Consider the following 23,165-nt stretch of genomic DNA (forward strand, 5'->3'; position numbering starts at 1 on the left):
AGCACAGGACATTTTCTAACACTTTGAGAGCTTTTTAAAAAAAAATAAAAATAAAATCTTTTTAAGGACAAGAGAGAGGGGAGGACATGGCCTCTCTATCGTGGTATTAAAATGATCTGTGATTAGATGCATTGCTGGCACATTGCTATCTTGGGATCACACAAAGCAATTGCACTATTGACCAACCAGAACCTGGTCTCGAGTCACGTGCACAATGTTTATATGTTCTTTGGGTGAGCATATTAAGACGAGTTTAATTGAAAACTCGGGAGCAATGATTGGATTTGATACTCGCAGCAGGGTACTTTATTCAAATTTCTTTGTGCTGTTTTCTGGGTGGATTGGAGCACATTTATACATGTGACAGGGTCGTCGATATTCACTGAGACCTAAGCTGAGGCGAAAAGTGATAATAGCCAGGCAGCATATGATGCCGTTTACTTTCTCTCATTTTGGATATACCAGTTGTCACACAGAGACTCTATTTATCAAAAGCTCAGCCTCTCACTACCGTTTAGCATATCTGCCTTTATAAAACCATAGAGTTAATAAATCAATGCTTCTAAAAGGGGTTAGGAGATACCAATCTGACATTGATTTATTTTTTTACATTACCCTCAACACTAAATGTTAACTAGAAGTCGCAAAATTACTCACAATGAGTGAGCTGTTTTCAAAGGATAAGTGATTCTGATAAGCCCAAACAAGCATCGGCTAATATTGTACAATTCAATGAGAAATTACCCAAAAATAAATAAAAATACGGCATAAAGGGTTGGGAGACTTAAACTGCATCATCCATACCTGTAAAAGCTGCATATGACAAAGGAATATATATATATAAATATCCATGCAACAGGCCATTTGTTGCCTCAAATTGCTTCCAAGACATGGCCATTTGGTTCACTCATGTATGATCGACTAGAAATGGTACGTTGCCAACGGCTGAGACACTTGTCATGGTTAGACTCTCCGGGGGAAGAATGCAGCACAACTGTCCATGATATCAGATATAAATGAGTGTGTGGGCCTGAGCTGAAATAGATCTTGGTGAGCTTCGGGGTCATTACTTTAAGTTAGACGGAAGAAAGAGGATTTTGACTTAAAGTCATATCTCAGGAGGCGATGTTCAGGTCATGGCAGTTGCGAGGGATGTTGCAGCGAGACGGGGAAGCGCAATTCCTTTTTATTATGGGATCACGGAAAAGCAAAATCTGTCACACAGACGAGCAAATAGCACAACTGAGTTTGCTCAGTCACTTGACTGGCAGGTGACCTCAGACAAAATACTCCCAAATGAGTAAAGAAAACAAAAAAAACCCAACTAAAATTAACAATGGGTGTGAAGAAACCAAAACATCTGCTCTCTTTGAGATGCTTATGACTGTGAAACATGTCTTGGGAGTATGATACTTTTTCCTCAAGCAATAAAAACTGTTGACATGGTGATGTTTCACAGAGATGCGTGAGAAAGCATATGAAGCCCCAAGATGCTCTGTGTGGGAGACACGGTGTCCAAATTATGATTAGACCTCATCAAAAGTGTGCAGCGGCCTGCTGTTTATTTGGAATCGGCCAATCCGCGACTTGACAAGTGGCTTAAGCTTTTGATTTTGCAGTGAGAAAATACAAACGTGCCTTGAGAAGTGTGACTGCCGGTGTGCCTGCCTCTGTTTTCCACATACTTTATTGGCACTGTCAAACGGGATAGGTGTGACCTGACAAGCTGACAAACAACAAAAACAGGAAAGCGCTGACTGTGAACCACGAGCTGACAAAAAAAAAAAAAAAAAAGAAAAGAAAAGAAATGTATTCCTGTTTGATGCAGTGTCCAGAGTGAATGTACAATAGCATCATAACCCGTAAAACATGTATTACTTTTCGTTTTTGGTTCAAATTGAACTTTTTTCCCACCCTTTCTATTCCTTAAAAATACTGTAGACGTCATCATGTTTTCGCTATACCACTGCCTTTTATATATCGCACCATTCATTGCATAGGCTACTCAAAGCTGTTGAGTTCTGCAGAATGAAGCAACAAGACTCTAACAGTAAGACAGTATGTTATATTATGTTCGACTTGGGGAACATTAGGACTTCCCCTGAAAATCATCTTAACAAGCAAAGACACCGGCTCATCCAGAGGCCACAAAACTTGGAACATACATTTCATGTGAATTTGTGTCAGGGATAAAGAGGAAGAAATATAGATATTTCTAACTTTCTGAATGCGTCACTGTGACCTTACGAGGCTGAGGTGGACAAAACGCAGCCGAGGACCATTTGCATTTCAATCAACTCTATTTTAGCTGAAACCGATCTAATCTGGAGAAAAGAAATTGTCTTATCACAAATGTTTGCCATCAGTTTGGGACATCTCTCTATCCTGACTGTAAGCAAAACTGTTTTTTTTCTCTGTCGCAGCATACGGACCAAAACACAGTTCATTCTTGAGGTATATAGAATGACGATTTTAAGTGAATAATAAGTGAATATGGTCCAAAACTATAGAGACACTGACCTGGTGATTTTTTTAACAATATCCAATCAACAGCTGTTTAACTGTCACATAGGCAGCCACAGTGAAAGCAGTACATTAGCAGCAGTAGCTTTAGATCATTATCAGGGTCTACGCAGGATCAGTTAAAGATTAGGGGAGAGCTTGCAATTTGGCAGCATTTCTATCTACAATTATTATAATGATGCATGTAAAAACTGAAAATGAGAACAAGGAAAATATGGGTCAAGGTTAATGTTTTATCACCCCCACATCAAATGAACAATTAAAACACCTAGCCTGTTTTGCCTTGGATGAACTAGTGTTACACTGATACCGTAATATAAGAAGATCCTGAAACAAAGGAGTGGAATGTATTAGAGTCTTGTGTTTTAGAAGGAATTACACATCAATTGTTATTTCATCTTTTTGTGCTTCCAATTTTTTAAACCACTCTCCTGCGCACTATATTTTCCACCGTACATGCAAACAAAGTGTAAATCTCACAAAGGGCTGCATTAACACACTTCTCACATGTCCTTTTCATGCAAATGCCATTCATCAGCCGTATACAATTGCAGGTCCCAACAATGAATCACCTTGATACAAGCCTATGAGATAGTAGGATGTATAGCCTCACTGTCGTATACAGTATTTCATGCAGTATAAGTGCCATTAAGTCTGACATTTGCACAAGCAGATCCTCAGCATAACAATCAACTTTATTACAAAGTGCCTTTTTCTCCCTCTCCATCTGTCTGACAGTTCAATTTCCTGTCTAAAGCTTTAATTTGGCGCATCCTCTCTATACTGTATCGGGATTTTAGATCTCACAAGGTCATCTCAGCATACAGAAGAAGGGGCCACCGTGTAGATATTCATCTGAAATGTGATTTCTTATTTCACCCTCATACCACTGCATCTAGTCAGCAGAACGGAGTGTGTGTGTGTGTGTGTGTGTGTGTGTGTGTGTGTGTGTGTGTGTGTGTGTGTGTGTGTGTGTGTGTGTGTGTGTGTGTGTGTGTGTGTGTGTGTGTGTGTGTGTGTGTGTGTGCGTGTGCGTGTGCGTGTGTGTGTAGGGGGTCACTTTTTGTCTGTATTCCCATAAAAACAGCCAGTGGGCATTTCGTTTTGACAGCTGCTGCTCACAAGCAAGAAAGGCATTGCAGCATAAAAAGTAACAAACAAACATTTACAAAATGTCACACATCCGTTGCAACATTTCTCTCATGAAGTAAAGACAAGGGCGGGAAAAAAAGGTATTAAAGCATGTTATATGGGATTACAACAGTGACGCTGAATGACTGCAACAAAGTAGGTCAAGTAATATTCTAAAGCAACACGTGTGCACAGCCATGCACGTGCCCACGCACACGACTGGTGTTTTATTGACTGAGGAATGCCCTTAAAGTAATTGCCAAAAGTCAATCTGGCCAGATAAACTGTTTTCTTGCGTCCTTAAAGGCAACCACAACTACTCCCTTTGTCATTCAGTCAGAGTATTGACCCCCTCTCCCATGACATTTTCCTATAAAAGGAAAATCCCACAGACTTTAGATAAAACAATTGTGTTCCTTGCCCTTTGCCTTGTAAAAATATGTCTTCATTGGCATTGCTCGTGTTTCTTGCCAGCGTGAGTCTGTAAATGCATTTATTTTTGAGAGAAGATGAATGGATATGAGTCACACCTTCATATAAATTTTTCAGACCTGTAGCAACTGCAGGTATTTGTTTTTGTTATAGCTTGTATGAGTCATGTTGGAAAAGCAGCCTTGAGTCAATGGGGTTATTTTTCTCAGATTTTCATTGACTGCTCCTCACTAAAGTGGCATGTGAAACAGACTTTAACAAACCAAATGATGAACTCCTCATACAGTAACAGTTGAACAACTATTGTCAATCAATTCCCATAAAAATACATTTGTTGGGGGCCGACAGCGGTTTGACTCGGAATGATCAATCCTCGTCATCGTGTCTATTCTGATTCACTCAGCGCCACGTCGCTCTTCCATAATATTACAGGGTGAAGACTTTCATAAAGTATATTTTACCAACCATTCACTCACACATCATTGAGACCACCTTGGAGTTCAGTGTCATTGCCCAAGGACACATCGACAGAGTGAAATGGGAGATCGAACTACCAACCTTGAGACGGGACGAAAACCCGCTCTACCAACTAAACCACAGCCGCCCCACTGTGGTGGATTACATTTCAAGTCTCGAGTTGATTTTCAAGCGTTACAGAAATTAATGGAAATCAATGGCTGCCCTGAGGGTAGGAGAAAGACATTCGATAATTTCAACTGCTTTTCTATGACAGGGGAAATTGTCAGCAGTAACGTAAAGGACATGGGATTTATGGGCGAATTGGTTAATAGTCAATCGGGTGAGACAGTCCTGAAGACTTCGGGATGAAGATCTGCCAAAAGTGGATGTACCACCACATTATTTACAGAAACAGGACGTCTCCAGTCACCAATACTTCAATTTCATGCTGAATCAATTGTTCAATGGATGCGACTGTTGATACTTGGCTGGACTCTTGAATCTGTCTAAATATCAATCTCCCATAGCACACTCCCACTGAGACCAACTCCACATTGTATAAAATATCATAAGCCAGCATGCGAATATTGATTTTGCCCTCCATGCATATTGGCTGATTCTGTAAAGAATAGTTAGGCCTTTCCACACACTCATCAGTAATAGTACAACTTCACAAGTGGGAAAAATCTCTGTGTCTGAATACTGTGGCCTCTAAATATGACACACTGAAGGGATCCGTTATGAAATATAATCCAAAAGGATATTTTCCTGTACATTAAGCCCAGTACCAACATATAGCTTCAAATTCATCACATCTTTTTTTTTTTTCTCCTCTTCCCTAAAGCCTTTTGTAATAAAGCTGTGTCCTGATTTAATCACATCTTTCTGATTACTCTGTCTCGAAAAGACAAAAGGGGAAGGATGTAATTATGTCCCGTTGTGTTGTTTTGAAAGGGAATGTCGCCGCAAACAGAGAAGGTTAAATGTGAACTGATTGATAAACAGGCAGCAGTCATTTATTGTTGCCATTTAATTTAAAAGAGCCATTAAATAAATGCAAAATATTCCTAATTAAGTGTTTTTATCTTATTGGCCAAAAGTTGCAATGAGATATTTCTGGTTACGACACAGAAAAATCAACTTTATTATATTAACTTTAAAAGGCCAATAGATTTGATTGTGTTAATGTCTTTTATGCGGTTTAATACTAATATGACGGATGCAGGTGATAAAGAATTTCCCTCTGGGATTAATGATGTATTTCTATTCTATTCAAACTCCAGCAGATAGGCCTTATCCCAGTGGCAAGTTGAACTCTTGAGTTTTTCACACCTCATTCTTTTTGTTTTTTTGTACGCAGGAAACAATTTACCACGCTCCCTTCACCAGACCTGCTTCCGCCTTTAACAGACCTCAGCTTACCTGTTCTCCTATTTCCTTGAACGAAACTTGCTTTAAACCCCATCATTTCATGATAAAGATGGGTAAAAACATGAAAGGCGGCATGTCACAATAACAGACAGCACACAATAATAGTGGATGTAACCCAACAGGAGCTTAAAAAAACAACTTCATCTATTCTTCTCAGGCATATTTATATCTGGTTCGGTCAGAGATCAGTCGAGCGCCGCTGGTTTTCATTAGGAGCTGCATGGTCTGTCGGCATCTTGGCCAAGTACGGAGCCAAATATTCATTACCGGCCTGGATATCATTACAATGTTAACTCCAAAATGCCAGTGAAGCCATTATACAGCCAAATCCGAGACTAATAGTCATTCTTAGAATTTGGCTCCGGCACCTTCACGGCCTATTTCTCAATGATAAACAGAATACAGTGAAAGTCCACGCTCACATGAACTCTTCAAAGAAACAGGGGAAGTGTGAAGATGAGAGGCTTGTGCTAATGCAACATTTGAATGTTAACTAGATGTTAATGCCCAGCAGGATTCCATTACAAACGCTGCCTCTCCGCAAATAAAGTAAATATGCTCCCAAAGAACCCAGATACTGAGTTTTTTTTGTTATTTTGAAGGAGTGCAAAATGCAAAGCATCTTTTTTAGTTAATTTGATTCATAAAAAGGTTCAACACTCAGGGAAAAAAAAAGTACTATATTATTGAATCTGGCTTAAAAATAGAGAAAAGAAAATGAATATCTTCGCTTCTATGACAGACCGATGAAATGTTGCCTCAAAAGCTCAAAGCCTGAATAAATAAATATGTCAGATAGATTAATACGGTTTTGTTGACATAACCTAAGATGAAGTAGTGTTTTTAATTAGCCCAGCTCATTTTTGACAAGCACTGCGTTTTGTGTATTCCTTTTTTACCATTCATCCATTTACATTGGACAGTGCCCAACCCAAAAATACATAGTCTCATATTTAATCATATAAGAGACGGGAATCACCTTAACGGCAAACCCTTCATTTGTAAAAGGAAGAATATGCAATCTCCATACAGAACGGTTCCAATAAAGGGATTCAAACCGGGACCCCCGCTGGCTGTGAGGCAACAGCTGGACCCGATCCCTCAAAGTGCTGCCCCGAATTTCTATCATTTCATATTTGTACACTTAAATTAATTCTCACTAAATATATCTGGAATTTGCAACGTTTGACTCACCATCTGCTCGCAGAGAGCCGTTGATTGAAATTAAGCCAATTAAGAATGTACAAGGCGAGCCAAGCAATTAGTGATTTGAATGCTTTGTTAAGAGCCTGAAATCAAACGATTTATAATCATCGCACAAATCCTCCAACTCCCCCCAAAAAACAAAACAACTCATTGTGCACAGTGATGAGTGCCGATTGAGGCCAAAATGACTACTTCTTAGGTAAGAGCATTCAGAACCGATCCCATTTACGCCAAAACTAAATAGAACTGTGCAACAGGTTGGGGAGTGAGCGGACTAAACCAACACAACATGAAGATGTAGTAAATATTCACAGCCGAAAATCCAAGGTTTCAGTCTCTGGTGATTTCTCATTACGTGATACTTTCCAGAAATCAGCTCGGCAAATCCGGCCTGAACTGGGCAGCTCAGCGACCCAATTAAAAGAAAACACGGCACTTTACAACTCCGGCATTTATATCTAACTGTGCACCGCTACGCGTTAGCATCCGCGATATAAGCTGGTGTTGGTATTAGCATCCAGCCGTACCCAGCCCCCGTGATGAAAGCAGATGTGTACACATTAGCGAGAGCATCCCTTTAGGAGATCTCATTAAATTCCTGGATCGCAGCAGCATCCAATCAACAGTATCCACAGAGAATCCCGAAGAATTTATGTGTATTATCTCAGCCCAGGCTACATATAGAGATTATTTTTCTGGTTTATATGCTCTGAAATGTTGCTACGCGGGTTATTAGCGCGCCGACACAAACACCTGTAGCAATAGAAACCAGTATCTTGGTTCTCAGAGGGATATTTTGGAGACAATCCTGATTATAATCAGGCAAGGTCAAGAGATTAATGGATCAGGGAAATTATTCAAACCACTCATGATCCAACATCAAAGAACACCACATCTTCTCTTTTCCCTTTTGAGCCTAATAACAACAAAACCAAAATGTCTGCACATGGCCATGTGAGGAGAAAGGAGACGCGGGCCGTGTGTTCGAAGGTTTTAAGATGCTGGTGGTGCTTCTGGGACCTGCCACCTACCCTGCCGTGACACTATCGCCAGATTCAATCTACAATATGCTGATTCTATCATAATATAGAAAATTGGCTCAATCCCTGAGGAGAAGGGCCCTAATAGAAAATAATTCTGCCCTTGAAACACTCTGGGCCTGGCTTTGATTAGATGATGCTATCTTTGTTTAGACTTGAGCATCTGGGGCAGGACCATGTGTTCATATATTTAATTAAAATACCATTGCCTGCACTGACAAAGGGTACTTATCTCATCAAAGTGTTCACCCCGGATTTTTTCTCTTAATTCAAAAGATTATCTTTGTTGATTGGCCATAAAGGTGGGATGGATGGAACGGGGGTGGGAAGGGGGGTTGGGGTATGGAATCTATTGGCCTGTCAGAATACCGGCTCGTCCGCCGTCCACCTTGACTGCGAGCCAGACATCATCACTGCATGCCATCTGGCTCGGAGACAGAACTATTTTACCTTTATCGCAGCATTTTTATCATCCATCTAGAGGTGCATGAGAGCGTAATTACACCGTCATTATGGTTGTCACAACGGTGGGGCAACAAAATTTGTATCGTTGACCCACAGAAAATGACCTTTGTTCTCCGGGAAAAAAAACAAGCTTCGCCTACCACTGATGCACTTTGAGATACAATCTGAACTGCGGCACACATGCACAGGATTCCTAAATACACTGACAATTCATCCTTTCCCTGCCTTTTCCATCGGGCTATGTTTTTTTGTGAACTGCTCTGGTCTGCTTACCTTTGTAAACGCACAAAGCTATTGCTCTTTTGATGGGTTACTGGCAGACTTAAGTTGAAATAATCTTGATGTTGAATAGGCATGAGAGAAAAGAAAAAAAAATCTCCAGATGTGGAAAGGGTAAACAAGAGAGATCGGCTTGAAAACCTAAAAAGGACAAACAACAAAGTGCCTATTCTTTATTTTTTGTAAGGATGAGGTGGTTTTTTTTCTTCATATTTTGAATTAAAATTTATTTTAACCATAAACCTGGAGGACATTTTACATCTTACAAAATACTTCATCACATCAGTCCATTAACACACCTGAAAGTTTGTGTTTTGCACATGGGGCACTTCAGAACCCGGATGAACCACCAACCTCTGGATCGCAAATCAATCCACTCTACCATCTTATCCACGGCTATTGCATTATTGTTGTTGCTGCTTGTTCAACCCTCATAGAAATGGTAGACAAATGATTATTGGATATGCTTACAAGTCCTACTTGTGATGTTAAATTCATTATATACAAAATAAACCACAAAAACAACAAAAAACAAACTAACTCCTAGCTTTTGAAGGTACCTCTTATCTTTCAATAATTTAAAGAATCCATGTTTGCAAAACAACAAGCTGCATTTCAGTCAACTGAAGCCCAACTTAGATTTAGGCTGGACTCCTGGATCAATACTGAGAAAACACAAAATAAGAGGGTGGAAATGTTATGATATCGTAGTAAAACTGGACCAATAAAATAATGAACCAATCTCTAGGGAAAGTAAATTGCAACAATTTCTAGAATACTCATTTTACATGCATAAATAATGCAGGAACATAAAACAAATGAAAAATTAAATCAATTATGTCCTTTAAACAATAATTCCAGACTTCTCTCCCCCGAACTATTGACAAATAAAGTAAATTGGGTAGAAAAACAAGAACCCTCTCATGCTATGATTCATGGATTATAAAAATATCTGCAAGAAGAAAACTGTCCATGTCAATAATGCAGTGCATTGATTATTACATAACTTTTTTTCCACTTTTAACGATTTACAGCAGTTTCTGTTTTTCAGTTTGTAACCTGCAGCTTTTTTTTATTGCGTTTTGTTAATTTCTTTCTTAAACTTGCCAGACAAATGTCTGCATAAATACAACATTTGAAAAATAAAAATAAAAATGCTGGTGAACTCGCAGCTCAAACATATAAACCCAACAACGTGACTGTACAGAGAGTGCAATCCATAAAAGTGAGCTGTAAAAATCACTCTCTCCCATCCAGCTCGGTCATTCAAGGCCAACACTCCCTCGTCATGACCACCCCGACTGTAAACATGATGACAGCTGAAGTGACCTGCGAGCTCTCCGACCACCGAGGCCCCGCACCAAGAATTAAGTAACACAGTCGTCCCGGTTATGTGCTGCACACCGCAGCCCGTGACCTGCAGTAACGTAGTGAAATTCCCCGGACGGCCATTACCGCCCTGCCGGCTCGCGCCGCTCTTCCTCCTGTGGCCTTTGCACCAACAATGATGTTCCAAATGAACTCACAGAGGATGCTTGTGCATGTCACGTAACCTGTTTGCACGTGGCGGGAGAGGCCTGCCCGCGCCTCCCGGGTGAATAAGTGTTGTTATACTGTCGGGCAATAAAGTTGGATGAGGAGGTTTGCTGCTGGTCCTTTGGGTTTAAGGTGGAGTGAAAAAGCATGACAGACAAGTTGAACACAATGCGAAAGAACCACACAAGCTGATTGGAAAGATAGAACGACACTCGACCGAGGTAAAATAAAATACTGTTTTACATAAATTGCAGCGATGAAAAGTGCCATTTCCACTGCATTCCCCCAAAAATTCCTTAAATTTAGGTAAACAACAAGAATATATATTCTACATGTTTAATTATCACAGGGAAACAGTCTATGCTTCACTGGCAATTGGCCAAGTTTTTATTCCTAAAAATCAGAATTCAAAGTCAATCTCCTACGTTCAATTGGAGATTCAATTACAATTTTTTACTTTAATTTTGCAACCCACTAAAAATGATCAAAACCACTAAAACACAGAACTTATACACAACACCTTCAAAACATTCCTACTTTATTTAGTCCTGTTTGTACAAAAAAAACACCATTTTCATATATATTGAGTTAATCAAGTTTATTTGTTTTATTTATTTAGGATGTGAATGTAAAGAATTCCCTCTTGTGTTTGTGTTTTTGTTGACTGAATTGATTTGGGAACATATGGTATGTTTGTCCTTTCAATAAATGTCAATAAAGTGTATTGTTTCAGTTTGCAGGTTGACCAATCAGATCACAGGATCAGGTCAGGTGACTTTCTGTCTCAAAGCATTCAGAGTTATAATTGTTTTCTTAAAAATATTTTTGCAGGTTACCAACCAAACTTGTTTTGGAACTAATTTAGTATTCTGAGGTGCACGCAGGCTGCAATCCTAATTATTTTTACATGAGCCACACATGCTGGCTGCAATCAACTCACTGCAGAATCGTTTCTCTACTGTTTGTCTGACTTTTCACACTTTTTTTTTTTCTTTCCCTTTTTCACTGATGTCAAGGAAATAAAACATACTGTGTATTCGTTTTGACAGATGCACCCTAAAATTTGTCACGGATGATTTGGTACCATTTTTTTTATTTTTTTTCTACCTCTGCTTGCTGTCTCATATGTCAAAACCAGCGTTCAGACCCCAACTGTCAATCAGTAAAAAAATGTAATCACTCAAATTCTATTAATCAATTTTCAACCTAATTGACTTCATGGCAACTTTTGAATAACACATGCGGATATATTTGTTGGAATTAAAGACATTTTACTCACCACTGATAATCCTGCAGTTTGGTTTCTTCAGCTCGAGTCACCGTTTACTTCCAGGTGATACTAATAATCCAATCAGAATCCGTGTGTGTGTGCGAGTGCGTGTGTGTGTGTGTGTGTGTGTGTGTGTGTGTGTGTGTGTGTGTGTGTGTGTGTGTGTGTGTGTGTGTGTTCTTGATTGAGACTGCAATGAACACTTGTGATTTAGACCTGAATCAGATTTCTTTCTCTCTTTTTTTTGCATTTGAATTTGTCTTTATTACAGTTAGAATAATTTCAACCAAACAAATGAATGGTTTAACCCACTTACCTCTGTTTTTAACATGGTTTCACCCACCCGATTCCAAGATTTTACACAGTACTTCTTAAATATTACTGTGGAGGATTTTACTTCACGTCACAAATGATTTTAGATGATTGCAAGTTTTATCCTATTAGGGAATATTTAACCCATTATAATCTGTATATCTCTGCACAGCCACAACTGCTTTTATATCAAGCTACTCACCTGAACACGAGACGAATCAGAAGATAAACGAAACCAAAAAGTTCGTATTGCTATTGTACTTACTCATAAAATACACATAAATATTGTTAAACAACATTAACTGAGAGATCATTCATGGATGAAGTTGAATTGGGTAGAAGTAGCACAAGCAACACGTTTGGCCTCAAACTACCTGCTACTGCGACTCCCCCTCCCCTCCCCACCCACCCCATATATCTTAAATCAATGTTAGCTCAAAAAAAAAAAAAAAAAAAGAAGAAGAAAAAGCTTATTTTCTTTTATGTGTGAAAGCTGTCAAGTTGTCCCCATACACACAGCTCGAGATGACATTGATTCACCTTTCGTTTGGAATTCTGCCAGGCATCCGCCCATTGATTTTTCACTAGTGGGCAAGATATGAAATGTGCCATTTTATATTATCACATCTGAGCGACTCATCCATTGTGGCTTACGTGGCATGGCAGTGTTTTCTGCAGCTCTGTACACGCGCAACATGCATGCGGGCTCACGTCCTGTCGCACGCAGCACGTGTGCACGCACCTATTCACAGCCAGTCCCAGAAGGACCGCCACTAGATTCTCCTCAACAGACAGCTTGCAAATCGACGCAGCATCACCTACAAAATTGTCCCGTGTTCAACTACACTTTATGGTGTCAGATGAGAAGTAAACTTGTGAGTAAAATTTCACTGTGGTTTGGTTTTAAGGCTGAGAAACAAAAACAAACAAAAAAAAAAAAGGCATCAAATTGGGGGGATTTAAGGATGTGCGACTGTAAACACATGAGATTACACCAATTTGATTTAGTTAATATCCGGTTATATTAACAATATAACAAATCAGTCATGGATTAAGCGATTAGTCGGAGAGAAGCCTGGTTAGACGCTGGAAGCAGGACGTGAGGAAGGCTGACGCTGCCCTTAGCTGTCACCGGCAAGGATATCTCCAGTCACAGGGACGGTCCAATGGAGCTTCTTGCCAAAGTGATCTTCTTCAGGGGGTAAAAAATCTGTGGCTACTTTTCTCAAAATAATGGCAATCCTCTTTGAGAAGACAGGTCTGTTTTCATCCTTTGTATGATGTAACACATCTAAACATTTTTTTTTTTTGGGTGTCAGGGCACTCTTATAATGTCACAAGTAGAGCAAAGATGTTCAGTTTCAAAACAAACTTCTTCCACAAACATTGTATATTGACTCTCTCTTTAGGGGCTCCAAAGTGCTCAATTTTGAGCGCTGCAAGCACATGTCGACTCGTATTTTTTTTTGGGGGGGGGGCTCGGGAGGTGAGCGAAAAACCTCTCGCAATTAAGGAATTCAATCTGAAGTCTGATGGCCTGGCCAGTTAAATCAATACATTTGTGCCTCTCGGAATATTTTCTCACTTGGATAAACACCACCTAATCTAGTCCGCGTCTGTTTGTGTGCCACTAAACATCTGCGTGGCCTCATTAGTATGTGGAGCCGGTGGGACGAGAACTTCAGGGCAGCTTTATTCACCAGTGTGTTCGCTGCCACGTGAGCTTGTTCCTGGGTAGCATCGCCCCCCCGTCTGGGGGGGCGGGGAGGTTATATGCGCTTGCATAACAGCTCATTTAAAAAGTGGGTAGAGGCCAGAGTCACGGCTTCAGCACATTTCATGAAGTCGTCCGGGGTTTTTTCGAACGCCAGTCAGAGTGATGCAGCGGTGACGTTCACAGCACTTTCTGTCCACCCAAGTCATATCTCTTAAGTAAAGAGCTGCGCTTACGCATATGGGCCTGAGAGAGGCCTGGAACTGAGTGGCCCCTCCCTCCAGCATCATCATCATCATCATCATCACCACCCTCATCATCAGCAGCAGCCATCGCACCACCTCTCCTTCATTCTCCGACACCAGACTCTGCCCGTAATAAGAGGAGCCACACATCCCCGCCAATTTCTCACAATGACTCAGCCCTCCATCACAGCAGCCGGCTCAGTGCGAACGAGTGGGATTCTCATTCGCTTCCTGCAACACTTCACGTGCAGGATATAGTAAAATATTATAAGCACACATTGTGAGAGAGAAGAACAGAACGGCTCGGGCTGTTTATCACAGGGCAATACAAGGGATTCATTATTCCGGCGGGAGTATGGCGCGTACGAAGAAACTCGGCGTGCTAGCACAATCTTTGAGTGTTATATTAGTCGCTTATTCAAGAGTCTGTCAACCAGACCTGCCTTTTATTGTGTTCGTTTAATTTTCATAATGCAATTGAAAGTGTCTGTTGCGAATAGACCCCTCCAATGAAGCATTAGACCTGCATAAGGCACGACTTCTAATATTAATAGTGAATTTGATGAGTCCGCGTCGAGGGGAATTCCCACCGCAAGTGCCAAAACTTCAATCAACGTCGTTATTTGCTGCTCCGTTCATTGGTTAGCCTCTTTTATTATATTGCTTTGTTTTTCCAGCTCACAGATAGAGTAAATGGTTTTGGCTCCACTCAAGACACACAAAAAAAACTAAATACCCGTTTGCCTACAAGCAAGCTCAGACAAGCCGGACACTAAGCCCCGATGAGCAGGGCTAAAGTGAAAGACGGATAATGAAGAAAGTCAAACAATTAATAAGCTGAGCATTCGTAAAAAGGCGTCTGCTGACAAGGCATGTCAATAGCTGAATTTCAAATGGCCACTCCATCAGGTGGACAGAAACAACTTTGACTTTCGCTCCAGCACGCCAGCTACTTCCAAACACTATTGCGTCATAGCGCCAGTGTGCCTCTCCAATAAAAAACCCAGTGAAGTCGAAACATCGTAACAGAAAAGAAGTCTCTATTTTGAATTTATTTGAGATATGAAAAACTAATTTTGACATCTTCAGGGCAATAACCCCCAACCCACAACTCAAGCAATGACTAAAGCACAGGTCCAGCATCCATGCTGGACTAAAAGGAGCCGTAATGGCCTTGTTTACACGTCAACGTTTTCAGGGAAATTCTTTTTTATTGTTTTTGCAATTTTGTTTTCAGAAAAGTATCGCCTTTATACGGCAACAATGTCCATTTACACAGAAATGGCTGAATCGCAAAAAAAACCCAAACAATGTTGCTTTCATGTCAGGACACTAGTGGCTGCTTGTTTTTTGTTATAAAACCACACACGCATTGCACAGGCAACAATATGCTATAAACGTTAACAATAGCAAGTACATGGGCATTCGAATGGCGCTCATGGCACTGTGAGGTATTGTGTAATCTTTCTGCATGACTCTACAAGAGCATCTTTTCAGAAACCATCAGAGCGCTGGAGTTTGTTGGGATCCTGCCTCTTTGCTGCCAAGTATCCAGTTTTTGTGTGTGGACCCACTGCAGGATTTTTTTTTTCCCAGGTGAGTCTGTCAAAGGGCTTTATGCCGATGAATGCTGGTATTCCTTGATCGTCTCACAAAGAAAAACAAGACACTATTCCTCACCTCTGCGGTGCGCACACACACACACACGCAATTCACAATTTATGCATATTTAACCATTAGCATTCTTAAGATGACGCATTACAACTAATGCAAGCCCAATAAATGGGTTTATGTGCTCACCTAATCTTGAGGGGATTCAAGTGTAATTCTTAACAGCTAATGGGTCCCCTATCAGTTAATCCCTTAACTGTGTTTACCTGCTGCAAAAAAAAGTAGTGTGTGCTCGAGTAATCTTCCGAGCGTTGCTTCCTCAGTCTTTCTCAGTGGAATCCAACAATTAATGCTCAAACTCTTGACATTTGTTTACATGCATCATAGGTGTAAATCAGAGCGCGCTTACCTCTCTCCGCGTTTCTGACCAGGATGAAGGGTCGAGGTTACTCTCAAGACTTCTTTACATGTATAAATCAAACATACAGAATCTGTGAAGAAATCATCGGTTGCACCGGCAATGATATTGAAATATTTATTACAGCTTATGAAATCACTGCTTCTATTGTAAAGCAGACCAGAGCATACAGAGCACATCCACTGTTGCTGGGCCAAAAATTCATTTGGCACTAAAATGGACATGAGGGCTAATCATGAGGGATACCAACTGATGGTGGAAAAAAAAATCAAAATCAAAATGCATGATGGTTCCATTATTTAGAGGTCCTTAGTTCTCATCCATACAAAAGTGTTCGAAGACCCAGTCAAAACACCAGAACATTTGTCATCTCTGCGATAAATCTTAATTGGTAATTCATTTTGTTGGCAAACAGGTTTCGCCAAATAATAATATTGAGATCATTAAACCGAGAGATCAATACAAAAAAAAAAGGAATAAATAAAAAAAAAAGAAAAAGCAATAGCCAATAATGAAAAAAAATATTTGTGCCACTAAACATACTTCCATTCTCCGTTTTATTACTGCTTATTTAACAAACAAATAAATAAATATAAGTTCTCCTCAAAGAAGGAAAAAAAGAAAAACACTTCCAGTTTTTCTCACTCCAAAAGCTCTTTCTTTAATAAGTAAAACAGCCATCTTTCTTTCTTTCTTTTTTTTTTTTGTACAAGTGCCTGATGCTCATCAAGGTTCGATTTGTTCTCTTTCTGAGAAGCACAAGCGTTTTTCTGAATGCCAATATAAATGCAGAATGCACGGCAAACCTTTCTGAGGGACACCTCGTGATTAAGTTGGACTGACTCTGTCTCCTTGACGATCTGTGAGCTCTGCTATCTACACAGTAAAAAAAAAAAAAAAGAAAAAAAAGAAAAAAAAAAGGAATATCAAACAGAAAATCCAAAGACAAAAGAGAATAAACTTCATGATGTTGCCTGTATATGAATGTCTTGTGAGACTGGTCATGTTGTTTTAATTCCTGTTTGGATAGTAACTTCTTGCAAGGTGATGAAAGAGAAAAGAAAAACACAAAAGCAAACACAAACAGAGTGATACCAGGAACTCAGAAAGGCCAGCACAACAGAACAAAACTGCTCCTAATCACTACATTTACAGAGACAAAAGGTTTGCTCAGAACGAAAAAAGCATACTATTATGTGCAATGCTAGTTGTCTGTACAGTTACATAGAAATATCTCATAATTCTCTTATTAGTTTTTTCTCCCTCTTTTAACAACTGTTATTACAGTAAAATGAAAGGAAAAAACGAACAGCTATGCTTGAAAGCATACGATCAATAATTCCTTTATGGTAATTTTTCAAAATGTGTGTGTATGTGTGTGTGTGTGTGTGTGTTGTTGTTGTTGTTGTTGTTTTTTTTGTCTTTTTTTTCTTCGTAGGGACACTCCAGCAAACAAAATGTGCTGCAACTCACCAAAGAGGAAGAAAATCTTTCAAAAAGTCAATATCGATACAGAAGTATAATAAAATAGTCCTTTTTTTTCCTTAAATTTGCCGTTTATTCTGGTGAAGTCTACGGTTCAGACTCGGGGGGCGATGCAGTTCTCCTTTTGACTGTCAGACTATATCTGCGAGACCTAAAAATCCTGTGTCGAGTAATTGTCTCTTTTCACAACGAGACAGAACACACCGAACCACACAGGGTTTGTGGGGGCCGGGGAGGGGGAGGCAGCGACACAACATCAACATCCTGCAATGTCTAAAGAAATATAGTCACACATTTAGCCCCCCGTTCGCAGCGACTGTTATCCTGTTTGTGTCCAGTGACAGCAAGAGTTTCTTTCTTTTCTTTCTTTTTTTTTTTTTTTTCCTTTTTTTTGCTTTGCCTCAGTCTTCGGGACACAGAATAAGAAGAAAGGCTACCACTGCCAACGACTGATGGGACAAGGAGACAAAGGGGGAGGAAAAGAGGGCCGCTGGGATGGGAAGGGGTACATATTGGAGGGGGTTTGGGTCTATAGACTGGTGACCAGGTGCGAGGGCTCCTGCTGGGCCTCCTCAGGAGATACGTCCTCTCTGTTGGGTGGCACGATGAAGCCATCGCTGCTCCCTCGCCCCAGCTGGTAGTAGGAGTGCAGCTGATGGAGATGGTTGCGGGAGCCCAAGTTGGGCATGCTCTTGTAGTAAACATCGTCTGAGCTGGCCTCTGGGCTCTTGGCGTCGCTGCCCTCTTTGGAGCCGTCGGCGGACTCGGCGGACACGTCAGGCAGGCCGGGTAACATGGGCATGCTGGTGTAGAGGGAGTCTCTCTGGTGGTTCTGAGTCGGCGACGAGCCCTCGTCCCCGGTGTGCTCGTTGGTGAGTAAGGGAAAGAAGCTCTCGCTGTTCTCCTGCGGGATCCTCCTCCTGGACGAGGAGGACGTGGTGGCTGAAGAGAAGGGATGGTGTTGCAGCGGAAGGGGCGGCGGCACCGACTGGTGGAGGTGATTGTGAAGGTTGTCCACCGCCGGCAGGGATGGAGGCGGCCTTTGCGGCAACAGCGGGGCATTCGACTCCTCGCGTATCAACTCCAGACCCAGGCCTTCGTCATGGTGTGGACCAAAGGTGGAGTGGTCGTCCAGGCTCAGCGCAACATTCATACCCATCCCCACTCCCAAGCCCATCCCGTAGCCGCTGTCCTTGCCACCGTTGCTGACGTTATTGACCAGCTTGTTCATAAGGTTTCGGTTCTGCTCTGTCGAGCGCTCGTGGGAATTGTTGAGGTAGGAGGGGATATAATTAGAGGTGAGCTCTTTCAGGATCTTCTTTTCCAAGGTGGTCTCCTTGTGGTTGTAGCCCCGATCAATGATCTGGACGCAGTCACTCATGTACTCAGCGCTGGCGATGCTGTAGCTGTTGCCATGGTTACCATTCAGTGGTAGAGTATCCATGACACTTGTATCCCGGGCATTGTTCAGGATTCCCTCTGGAATGACAGACACAGGTTGGGGAGGGTACAGTGGGCGAATGAGAATGAAGAAATCCGATGAGACATAATTGCCACAGCTAAATGTCAGCCATTTTTACAAACACAAATTACACCCATCAAATACCGGAGCCTTTTTATTCTGAAATAGGTCCTGACCCTTACAGCTCTATAAAGTGCACTTGGAAATAAAAACCCTACGGTATCTGGATGAAAACCAAAGGGGTGGTAATAACGATCAAGGCTTATAGTCTTCCAACATAAATGTACACTTACCTTGTTCAAAATGAAAAAAATTATAAAAAAAACAATCTCTCAAACTCAAATCCATATAACTTTCCATTAAATCTAACCAAATATGGGTGGTGATGAAAACACTGATATACAGTATGTGCAAAACAACAACAGCACAACACAAGCCTCGAGCACAGCACAGAAACAAAACAGAGCTCATTCAAACCAAGACGGTAATAAAAGCAAAGCCATGCACTGAAAGTGAAACACAAACCAGAGCGACAGCAGTACGACTACACCCCAACCATATTGTCCCATGTGAGCGTCGCAATGTAACATTAGAAGGTAAAACAAAAAGAAAAGAAACTATTCATGTGTCTTATCCACGTGAGCGTGACTAACGGCCTCTCTGAACATGAATTAGTGAATATATTTCGGATTCCGACCTCAGTGGGAAAAACTTTATACTTTCTCTGTAGCGTGGACACGGAGCGCTCATATTACATCAACTTAACCAGACTATCAACATCAAAGCAAATATCAGAGGATAATTCAAACTGGCCCAGACAAGGCCATCCAGCTTGTTAAAAGTGTCAAGCCCAAAGTCTGACCGCTTGAAAAGATTTGACAAGATGCATTTTTTCAGACCTTCAAGAAGTGTAGCGACTTGATCAAAGTGAAAGGCATATGAAAAAAAAAATCAATCAATCAATGGAAAGAAAAAAAGATTTAGGTACATGAACAAAGGCACGCCATTCAACCGTTTAGACCGACGTGCCTTCTGAATCGTTAACGTGAATCCACACACGCTGCCTGTAACTGGAGAGTAATATGGAATGGGCCACTGGGTATTTACTGTAAAAAAAAAAACATTAAATATAACTAAACAGTGCAGGGATGTGATTATTTTTTTTGCCCCCCCCCCCCCCCCCCCTACAGATCTGCTTGCAATGGTGAGGGGCCTTTGTCACAAAAGAATTGTACTACTTCCAAAGGGAATGACATTGTATTCATTACTCCTTTGTCAGCATTGAGTGAAAAGAAAGTAAAGCCAAAGTCAATTACATTTGATAAGCAATGTTTAGTTTGACTCCCATACTTGTCTCTCTGTAGGGCTCTTTTAGGGACAGCATGAGGGAAAGGAAAGAAGAAAAAAGAAAACACAATAAGCATAACACTGACAGGTAGAAAGAGAAATGTGCACATACAGTATGCTGATGACGAATCAAGAGAATGTATCTGGAATGCGACTGCTTAATGTCACCATGCAAACTCTGCAAAGAGAGAACCTCGAACACTTCAAAATACACAGGAACCAAAAAAAAAAAAAAAAAAAGATTGTTTTGCTTCAAGATCTTTCAAGTAAAAAATTTTTTGCAGAGTTATGCACACCTCAAATCCACAAATAAATCTTTTGGGTGCATTAGCATTTACATCCTCCCGTGTATTTGTTTCCTCTCATCTTTGGCAATGTAAGTGAATTGTAGAGCTCACAAGCACTCCATCAGAGCACTTCTGTTGCATACATAAGTGATCGACTGATCAAAGGTCTGCGGGAGTTTTTATCTCAGTTTCACAAGAGTTCCACGGTTTTACAGACTCACAAAGTTACAACAGCTCTGCAGAAAAGAAAAAAAACCAAAAAAAACTAATGCTTTTCAACAGTCAGACTCATCCAGGAAAAAGTGGATGCCTTGCTCACTGGTCTGAGATGGTTTCTATCGCTCAAGATATAATAGTTGTCATGGCGTAATAGTGAACAGGCTAAAAGGAAAATAAAAGTGTCGATCAACTTTTTCAGGTAAAAGATTGCCGAGGTTTAAATGTATGGGTACTTAGCGAAGTGTCTTTAACCCCTTGATTGTTCTTCTAAAGCTCCACCCGCAACACGACTGACTGTCATTTTAAATTATTTGACCTTTTATCACAAAATCGACAAGGCTTGGTTATTCATTACAACCAACTCAAAAGGCAGAACTGAAAACAAAGAGACAAAAGACACAGCACACAAGCTTCACTGACAACATTAGAGCACAGTAAAACTAAATGAATGATGATGTATCTGGCCCCCTGTGGGCATTTTTTTTTTTTCAATTTCAAAGGATTTCCTCATTTTTATAAATTGGCCAAATAGCCAAGAGCAAGTGTGACTTATGCAACCGGATTGCATGCCCTAACTAGAAGCCAAGATACACCTCCAAGGAAAAAAAAAAAAAAAACCCACAGCAAAAACAGACCTGCAGGATTTTTTTTATGATAAAGCTATACTTTGTTCAGAGCTAACACAGGACATTGAGAGCAGTGTTTTTTTTTTATTTTTTTTTTTAATTTATTTATTTTTATTCTTCCTCCCTTAATTAAAGCCCCGTAGAAACGCTCAAGGGTGAACGCCGCGATTTCAGCTTAACGCCAGTCTATTAGGTCCAAGTGTCCCGGTGTCAATTTTCTTTTAGTTTCAAAAATAAAAACAAAGACGTGTCACCTCACAGTTTCTCCGGGGGCCCGACATGAAGAAATAAAAAAACAAACAAACAAACAAACAAAAAAAAAAACACTGCTCACAGCTACAATGTTAAAGAATGAAAAGAAGCTAGCACACCTTGTGTGTTGTACATGCCCAGAGGGTTGTTATAGACTGCCGATTCCCCAAGCAATGTATTATAGGGATTGTTAGTGCCATGAGGACGTAGGAGTGCATTAGGTATAAGATGGTTAGCCATAGCCCCTGGAGCAGCCAGAAAGAGACAGAAAAGGGTAAAGACAGAGAGAAGTGGGTGAGCGGGTAAATTGGAGGATATAGAGAGAAAGAGAGAACATACACATCAGTTGGGCAGATGCAGCATAGCAATGACAGCCATTGACATTCAAATGGTCACGTGTTCCTTAAACGCGGAGGGTTCTAGCTGCATGGAAAGTGGCAGAGCTGAACTGACGTGGCTAATGGCACCAAATGGAACATGTGTTAACTGCACTGTTCACGTCGGCCATTATTAATTCCATTTTGTGCTCCCTCGCTCAGGCGTGCATATCAGTGTTAGCGGACATGTATGTTACAAAGAAGCCGGCAGCATGGCCAACACAACACAGGTACCGTTGAGTTTCAAAATGGACAAAAATACAGTCATAGCTCAGGACACGCATTAGCCTTCAGGCTCAAAATAATAAAGACGGGAAGGTTGGCTTTCTTAAATCACGGTTGTGTCAAGGTCTATATTTTTAATAAAGATAAACATTGGTTTTTCTATTTATTTCAAATGGAATAATTCATTGAAAACTAACAGCGTTTTATTAGCGACCCTGTTCTGCTGCATGCATTGCATTCAAGGACACTGAAATAAACCGGGCATCAAGGTAGAGGCACAGAAATCTGTGTAAGCTCAGAAGGCAAAGGAGGCGAAGCAGAACTATGCAGCGTTCCCGTTGTGCGATACCTCGCGCTAACAATGGCAGATGTTAAAAACAGCTCCGTGGATGGATGTTTTCTCCATTCCGCCAATCAGGTATTAAAAACAAAGTGGTTGTGACAGCGATTCCTGAGTCGTCGTGTGCGGGGTGGGCACCTGAAGGTGCCATCAACGTGTGCGCCTGCACCCATAATGACTTTCAGTGGAACGGATTTGTTTGGTGGACTTTCTAACCGAATCACAATTAGACAATCATAAGAGCTCCCCAATGTAAGATTGTGCACAACAAAGACTTGGAGGAGAATTTATGCAGTTTATAAAAAGATAAATAATCCCTTAAAACTTGCACTGACTTTTAGATGGAGAGTATCACAATGATATTTGGCTCAGTTTCCCTCCCCCCAAAAAAAACAATTTAACTCGAAATTTCTGCATCAATATTTAGCTCAGTGATGTCAACTCTGAAGCATTTGACTCTAAACTCACACCAA

The 23,165-nt window shown here is 40.7% G+C and overlaps 1 protein-coding gene across 2 annotated transcripts in view; it reads right to left on the reverse strand.

Moving 5' to 3' along the window:
- Positions 1 to 17,950: 17,950 nt before the first annotated feature.
- The window catches only part of LOC308124001 (adhesion G protein-coupled receptor L3), a 236,365-nt gene continuing 231,150 nt past the window's right edge, over positions 17,951 to 23,165 (reverse strand). The window contains exons 22-24 of one of the 2 annotated variants that reach the window (XM_080486757.1): positions 21,870 to 21,995; positions 20,336 to 20,387; positions 17,951 to 19,036 (exon numbers count right to left, since the gene is read on the reverse strand). In XM_080486757.1, coding sequence (XP_080342883.1) covers positions 18,976 to 19,036; positions 20,336 to 20,387; positions 21,870 to 21,995 — 239 coding nt within the window. In that variant the 3' untranslated portion in view covers positions 17,951 to 18,975. The remainder of the gene's footprint in view (positions 19,037 to 20,335; positions 20,388 to 21,869; positions 21,996 to 23,165) is intronic. The other variant, XM_080486756.1, reaches the window with a different exon arrangement.

This window comes from Lipophrys pholis, assembly GCF_963383615.2.
Source record: "Lipophrys pholis genome assembly, chromosome: 18".
Taxonomy (NCBI): Eukaryota; Metazoa; Chordata; class Actinopteri; order Blenniiformes; family Blenniidae; genus Lipophrys; species Lipophrys pholis.